The sequence below is a fragment of the Sturnira hondurensis genome, unplaced genomic scaffold, assembly GCF_014824575.4.
Source record: "Sturnira hondurensis isolate 20B ecotype Veracruz unplaced genomic scaffold, ASM1482457v3 Scaffold0009087, whole genome shotgun sequence".
NCBI lineage: Eukaryota > Metazoa > Chordata > Mammalia > Chiroptera > Phyllostomidae > Sturnira > Sturnira hondurensis.
Window position 1 is genome coordinate 1,440,985 of NW_028081718.1, and position 8,368 is coordinate 1,449,352.

At 45.1% G+C, this 8,368-nt stretch overlaps 1 protein-coding gene across 1 annotated transcript; it reads left to right on the forward strand.

Moving 5' to 3' along the window:
• The first annotated feature begins 2,036 nt into the window (after window positions 1–2,036).
• Window positions 2,037–2,993, forward strand: LOC118994042 (olfactory receptor 2B11). The gene has a single exon (XM_037056552.1). It carries the CDS (start codon window positions 2,037–2,039, stop codon window positions 2,991–2,993), a length of 957 nt encoding a protein of 318 aa, XP_036912447.1.
• The last annotated feature ends 5,375 nt before the right edge of the window (window positions 2,994–8,368 follow it).

Below are 8,368 nucleotides of genomic sequence, written 5' to 3' on the forward strand. Positions count from 1 at the left end.
CTGAATGCTGGTGGGCAGGTGTGTGCACACCAATGCTGAATTGGTGTGCACATGCACCCACACGTGCCTGGTACACTGAACTGGAAATTATAAAACGCCTCTCCCGGCTTCCTGTGCCCCTTTCCTTCTGGTGATGTAACTCTCCTCTTTCAGACCTTCTCTCTGTCTCAGCCGTTTGCACTAATGCTTTTCATCAACTGCTTTTTAAAAAGCAAGCTGCTGGAGAGAATAATGGTGAAGAGCTACACCTTAGCTTTCAGTCTTGGCTTTGCTGCTCCCTGCTGTGTGAATAAACTAAGGGAGACCAGCTATCATCCCCACACCACTCTGATCACAGTAAAACTGGGGTAAAAGACACACACGTCACTGAGTTGTGAAAGGACAAACTCAGATACCTTATGGAGGTGTTATCACAGCATATCACAGTGGTAAATTCCTCACAGTGAGCACCTAGTAATTAGTATTTATCATGTGTGGCCTATATCTACCCCTCTAACTTTCTTAGTCCCCGCATCCTTTTATCTTTCCTCATTATCTCTGCAACATTTTCTTCTCTTGCCCAGTTTAGACCCTAAGAAGAAATCTTGGAATCCGAAATTTAAGAAAAAGAAATGGCATAATTGCTTTTTAATCTTAAAAAGTGGGCTGTTCTGATTTTGCCCTGCCTGGCTCACCAGATTGGAACCAGGGTCCTGTGCTCCCTTGAGAGATAAAATAATCAGATTCTCTAAGATTTACTCTAGACATTTTTGATAGAATAGTAGGAAGAATTGCAATAACTGGGTGTTCCACAAGAATATGGGACTTGCTAGCAAATGGTATGTAGTTTTGAAACAACAGAGGAAGAAAGGCAATTTTCACATTTTTACCCATTCAAGCCCCAGAGTTTGAGTTGTTTTCAAATAGTCCTAGAGTTCTTCAGAATCTAGGAAGTGGGGCGGGGAGGTGCTTGTTGCAGCACCAAACCTGAGCAGATCTCCTAGCATTTCATAGTTTGTGCATAAAGCACCAAATAAAAAACTAACAATGAATGCATCACAAATGGCCTGCAGGCTGGATTCAATGTACTTCCAGTCCTATGTGACTTTATCATCCCCTTGATGAACTTGAGGGAGTACAGTCCTGGGGAGAGTATAGGTGGCTGGAGGCCGAAACCAAATCACTGTATTTTCCAACTCAGAGAGGAAGCTGTGCAGGGAATTCAAACATCCAAGCTGGACTGAGGCCACCTGATCCTTTGGCAGCCAGCACCAGGGGCTCTGTTCCTTGTTGCATCAACATTTCTGGCCCTGTGCTCAAAGCCTCTCCTCTGAGGTCACACAGGTGCCATGATCAAGTCAGGGGTGGGACTGACTGAGTACCTCCCACTGGAGACTCAGAGGGTGTCGGACAGTGCTCTCCTTGCTGTCACAGTGAGGGACAGTGCTGTCTGTGTGTGAGGATAATGCAGGGAGTGACTGGGGTGGCACAGAGGGCCAGGGTCTGTCCATAGTAAGGGCTCCCCTGTTGCTTACATAGAGCCCTTAAGCTCACCTCATGCCACCTCTCACCTCCCTCCCACCCCCACCCCCGTAATGCAAGACAGGAGAGCCTAAGAAAGTGGTAAATTCCTTGTCAATGTGTGTGTAGCAACAAGACAAATACTCTAATGGTGATGGAGCTATGGCAGACTTTGACCAAATCAGAAGATAATTGTCCACACACTATGCTTTTACAAAGGTAATGTCCCTGTATCATCCCAAAGACTCTAGGGCTGAAGCGGGAATGCTCTGCCCTTGTTTCAGGTGCAGACATTGAAGGTCAAATGTACAAGGCATAGTCAATATCACAGAGTAGGAAAGAGATCAGGACACATCCACAGCTGTTCTACCCCCTGGTTCTGACCTCCGCCCCCCATCTCAGTGTCTCCCTGGAGGAGAGTCAAGTGACACCTTTGTGGGGAAGCACAGTCACAGACTGAGGAAGACAGTTCCTTTCTCAGGTTTCACTCCTTCTGACTTTTTTGATTCATCACAGATGCCAGAAAATGCCTCACCATGAGAGCTGACAACCAGAGCTTCCTGGGGGGTCCTCCCAGGGACTTCATCCTCCTGGGTGTTTCTGGCAGGCCATGGCTGGAACTCCCTCTCTTTGTGCTCCTCCTGGTGTCCTACATTCTTGCCACGTTGGGGAATATTGCCATCATCCTTGTGTCCCAGCTGGACCCCCAGCTCCACAGCCCCATGTACTTCTTCCTCAGCCACCTTTCCTTCCTAGATCTCTGCTATACCGCCACCACAGTCCCCCAGATGCTGGTCAACCTGGGAAGCTCCAGGAAGACCATCAGCTACGGGGGCTGCACAGTGGAGTATGCGGTTTTCCACTGGCTGGGATGCACCGAGTGCATCGTGCTGGCTGCCATGGCTCTGGACCGCTACGTGGCCATCTGTGAGCCCCTGCGCTATACCCTCATTATGCACCGCCCTCTCTGTCAGCAGCTGGTAGCCGTGGCCTGGCTAAGTGGCTTTGGCAACTCCCTGGTTCAGGTAGTCTTGACGGTGCAGTTGCCTTTCTGTGGGCGGCAGGTGCTAGACAACTTCTTCTGTGAGGTGCCAGCTATGATTAAGCTGTCCTGTGCTGACACCACTGTGAATGATGCCACACTGGCAGTGCTGGTGGCCCTCTTTGTGCTGGGCCCCCTGGCACTCATCCTGTTCTCCTACGGCTTCATTGCCCGGACGGTACTCAAGATCCAGTCTTCCAAGGCTCGGCACAAGGCTTTTGGGACCTGCTCCTCCCACCTGGCAGTGGTCTCTCTCTTCTACCTTCCTGCCATCTACACGTACCTGCAACCCCCATCCAGCTACTCCCAAGAGCAGGGCAAGTTTATCTCCCTCTTCTACTCCATCATCACCCCTACCCTCAATCCCTTCATCTACACACTGAGGAACAAGGATGTGAAGGGAGCTCTGAGAAAACTGCTGGCAAAGCTGTGGCGGCTCTGCAGAAGGTGAAGACCATGGGGTCCCCTCCATGGCCACAAACCCAGCAGGTAGGTCGTGTGCTCAGAGAACCTTTCACTTTAGGAACCAATAAGCAAACAGGGTAAGTTGCTTTAGAGATTTCAGGATTCCCCCTAATCCCCTGTCCAACATCTCTCCTCCTGTGTGGTCACAGCACCTATGTTCCACCCGTCCCCACAGTCTCTCATTCTAAGAGGCCATATGTTTTTAGAAAGTGTTAAAAGAGAATTGGCATTCAATAACTATTTGTCCAGTTATTTAATTCCTAAGTATCTGATACTTTCCCCATTTAGTCTTGTTATTTTCTTCTATTTTTTCCCATTTGCCCTCCAAATCTCTCTTCCTTTCCCTTTACTCCTAACTAAACATAATGTGAAATTCAAACTAATCTTGTATTACTTATAATAAATTTGTCTCCTTCACTATAGATTTAAACCTCCATAAGTTTTACAATACTTCAAAAACAATTCCAAAAGTGAAGTAGATTACTTTTTCTTCCCATGAACTGAGATGATGTTTCTTTCTGTAGTTCAAATTCTGTTCTACAGGAAGTGTCCCCATCACTAACTGTGACCAAGCACAAGCATGTTAACCATTCTCATGTAAGACTCTGTGTTAGATTTTATGGGTACAGATCCAACAGCATATTCTTTACCTAAAACCAAGAATACCTTCTAGTTGAGAACACAAAATACAAACACAATCACACCGAAGGACAATACAACTTTAAATAACGAGTTCCAGGTCATTGTAATGGCTACTATTTGTGGAAGCTTCCAAGACACAGACACTAGATTAACTGTATTCTTCTACAACACCTTGTTTAAACCTCAAGCAACCTCGAGACATAGTAATCACTTTTATGAGGCTTCATTGTCACATAAGAATCGGATTATTAGAGGGGCTGCAATGACTGGGCCACAGCCCCCTGGCCACCAAAGGAGCAGAGACCACACTGAAGTCCACATGCTGCCTCCTATTAGGACAAAGCCATAAGGCTGGGGCTTCCACTTGCATGTTCTTTCACATTCTTGATTTATTTATACTGAATTTACTTGCTTTTATCTCCCTGCCATAGAGGCCACATACTAAGCAAGCATAAAATGTAAAGTATAACAAATGTATAGCAATTAGGACAAAAAAGGAAAACTGAAGAGGTTTTACTGGAGTAAAGGCAAAAAGGAAATACAAGTCACAGAGCTTCAGGACTTGAGAAACACGGAAGAGCCGTGGCTGTTCCTGGTATTCAGAACACAGAGCAGTTTTCCCTAGGCTGGCACCGAGCAGCCCCTGGGTAGAAGCCAAAAGCCCTTCAGAACTATCTCTGTGAACACTCATGATGACACATACGGGCTTTTCTTCTAACTCTGCCTAGTAGCAGAGGCCAAGACAATTCAGTGAAAGCAAGGTGACATGGGCACAAAGAGAGGCAATCCATACGTGTAACTGTGGAGTGATCTGGCCTAACTCCAGGACACACTGAGAGTAGTGAGCACTCCGTTTCTCAGACTTAGATGTGCCAGGTTAAAGGCGGTCTCGGAGCCTCTCCTGCTCCTCACAGTGACAGGTGGAGATCATTTGGATAAAGTGACAATGATATTCTAAGTCTTCAGAGCAAGTTCATAAGAAATCTGGGAGCTTCCAACTAGTGCTGCTCTCTCTGGGACCCTTGGTCACCAAGAGAGAAGTCTAGCTACCCTAAGGCATCCATGCTAGGGAGTCGGCCTCAGGTGCTGTCTCCCTAGGACCTATGCTGGACCTGCCTGAGCAGCCTTCCCAGAAGTTAAATGTCACCCAACAGCCTCAGTAAAGGAGCAGTAGAGACTCTGAGTGGAACTCTGCCCAAATTCCTAACCCACAAATTATGAAATAGAATAAAACAGTTGTTACTCTAAATCACTAAGTTCTGGGTGGTTTGACAGGGAGCAAGAGATAGCTGGAACTCTAGGAACCCCTGGAGCATTAAATATCAGAGTTGTGTAAATCCATAAGATATACAGGGTGAATTTTCCAGGACCATTGATGTTAATCAATGTTACAGGGGGAAATTTTTAAATAATTGATCATTAAATTAAAGCATGCTTCCATGATAATAAACTGACATCATAGATAGAAAGTGAGGATATATTTTTGTAATGAAACCCAAGATTTCAACCATTTTGTATATTTCTGGTGCTCTGCTCAGTATTACGGGAAGGGCCCTGGAATTCACTGTCCTCTGCTTTTATGAGTACGTTGTGGGGAAGTGTGAAGAACACTCACGAAGAAGAATGGACACGATGTGTGCGCTCTTCTCCAGGCACTCTTTCGAAACTATCATTGTTGCTGAAGTTGAGTCAAAGTACGTTCTCATGCAGCCTCCTTTTCCCAGTTAATGAGAAAAGTATAGTTTTCATTCTACATGTGGTTTAGCAAAATTCTTTCGGATGAATTTAACCATGTTATGCTTCCTCATGGGAACACGGAGTCTTGCTGCCCTCATTTTATTCTGGGGTGAAGGCACAGTTAAGTAAGTCCTTAGAGTGTTTCTCTAAGTGTGTGATTTACCACGGGAGTCAAGACACACACTTTGAATGCACTGCTGTACTACCATTGAGAGTGTGGTTCAGAGGGACATTTTTACGCTCATTGCATTTGACTATCTAAACAACACAGTAACATCTAATGGCATTGAGTGATGCTGAATAGACGTCCCTTCTGGTGCATCATGAGAACTCCTTCTTTCATTCTCTAACTTTACCCTAAGTTCACTACAAAACGCGTGAAACTCCTAGCAAGAACACCAGAAACACGACCTTAACCTCAAGCTAAATGAGATTTACTGTCTTCCTTTCAACCTGCAATCTCATTTGCATGAAGGTTCCTTGACAGAGTAGAAGTGTCAGAAATTCTCCTCCTCCATTTCCTCATTCCCAGCTCCTGAATCCTCTCTTAATTACTCCTGGTGCACACACTCTATTTTCACATTTGCTTCTTCTTTATATCCATGCTCCATTCCCAGTAACCTGTGCCACCTATGAAGCTACTGTCTCTAGACAGCAAGTTGATCTCATCTTCCTCGATGTGACACAAACATGAGACTCTGAGGAGAAGACCTCTGCTTGTTGGTTGCTTCCTATAAACTATTCTGGCTGGAGGCCCTGCTGTCAGACTGCCAGGCTGCAGGAGAGAGAAGGACTTGGCACATCCTGTTGTCCTTTGGCCTCATGCCATCTCAGAAATGCTGCTTCACCCTGGTGGTGGCAGCTCATTCCAGAAGCAGCAACTGACTTGGGGTTCCAACACCTGCACAACCAGCCTTCTTTCCCCTCAGAGGCACCAATATCGGTTCAGCACCTCTCCCTTCTCAAAGGCCTGGAGTTGACTCCATAGGACTCTCCTCCAAATGTTCTAATGAATCCAATCTACATGCTCATAAAAGTCACTCCCTCCATGAAACTATTATTTTTCTCTTTTCAGGTAGCCAGTCCCTCATCAAACATTGCTGTCATTATGTGCCCTTGAGTCAGCTCTGACTACTGAAGAGTGACGTCCACAGTGTCCTGTCCTCAGTAGCCCTGCTCGGCTCCTGCAGACTCAGGCCCACAGCTGCTTTTAGGAAATCATCCATCTCATACTTGGACCTCCTCTTTCTCTGCTGCCTTCTATTTTTTTCCAGCATTATTGTCTTTTCCAAAGAATCTGCCTTCTCATGATGTGTCTAAGTAGGACAACTTCAGTTTTGTCCTCTTTTGCCTCCAGGAAAGTTCCTGGTTAATTTGCTCTGAAACCTGCTGGTTCATTTTTCTGGTGGTCCAGGGTCTCCCTACAGCTCTCCCCACCACCACATTTCAAAGGAATCAATTTTTCTTTCCAGTCTTCTTCACTGTCCAACTTTCACATGTGTACATAGTAATTGGGAATGTGAGGGTGTGGATGATCTTAGCCTTTGATACATGTTTGTCCTTGGTGACCTTCCCCAACCCTCCCATTGCTGCCTTTCAGAATCTCAGCCTTCCCTTGATTTCTTGGCTGCAGTCTCCATTTGCATTGACTGAAATAGGTAAGCACATCTTTAACACTTTCATTGTCTTCATTGTCTATGTTAAGTTGTGTATTTCTTCTGCAGTTTTGATTTTTGTCCTCCTGATGTTCAAACACAGTCCTGCTTTGTCACTGTCTTCCTTCACTTTCATCAGAAGTTGTTTCACATCACTGCTGTTGTGATGTGATGTGATGTGATCCTATGGGATGGTGCCATCTGCATGCCTTAAGTTATTGCTATCTCTTTCACTGGTTCCCACTCCTTTCTTTCTTTCTCCTTTCTAGTCTGGCTTTCCACATGTGTTCTGCATTCAGATTAAAAAAACAGGAAGATAAATTGCTCTCTGGTTTGAACCCTTTACCAACACGCAGCCATTCTGTCTCTCCATGCTCTGTCCTGGCAAGGCCTCCTGTCCACACCACAGGTTACACACCGGGTTGGTTAAGTGCTGAGGCACACTCATGTCTGCCAGAGCAGCTCGTAGCTTTTCATGAGCCACATAGTCAAAGGCTTTACTTTTGTTAACATTCTTTTTTTTTTAATTTCCTCTGCCAAAACAACTGGTCTAGTTTCTGTCACGTGACTATACTCTGGCTGCTGGCCCTGCTCTGAGATATGGAAAAGCATGACTCTCACCTGACAACTCCTTAACTAGAATATGCAGCATGGACCAAGGCACCGAAGATGCTAATGGAAGAAACTAATAATAGCAGATATTCTTATGCTTGAGGCATCAATAATTCTTAAAACTTAGCTTATGTGTCTGCTAAGGTAATTCTGAATACAGCTAAACATCCTATCATGAGGTTTGAAAACAGACCTCTTTTGCCTTTTCAGGGTCACAAGAACAAACCTCACCATCTTTCTTGGGTCAGAAATGAGAAACTTCATTCTAAACTGAGTCCTCCAATCCACCAAGAAAGCTGCTCAGGCCTTTAACCTATGACCTTACTGTGACATTTAACCCTCAGAGAGAGTGAGGAGCAAAAGAGTTAAACAGACTTCACTGTATTCTGGACACTGTTCTAAGTGCATTGGTAATCCCAAGTCTGAAAACAAGTAAAGTGGATATAATCATCATACAGGGTGGAGAAGTTCATAGTTCATATGAAAAATAATATAATAATTAATAAATATTAATGCAAGAATAAACTTCTGTACTCACAACTGTAAACCTAGTTTTGCCCCCACACTGTATGCATTTTTACACATAAAGAAAAGTGGAGGGACCTGCCCTAGGTGAATGGTGAGTGGAGCATTGGGACCCTACATGCAAACCCAGCACCTCCTGTTCAACAAGGTGTCCATAAGTCCAATCCAATGTTGACAATAATGCTTAAGT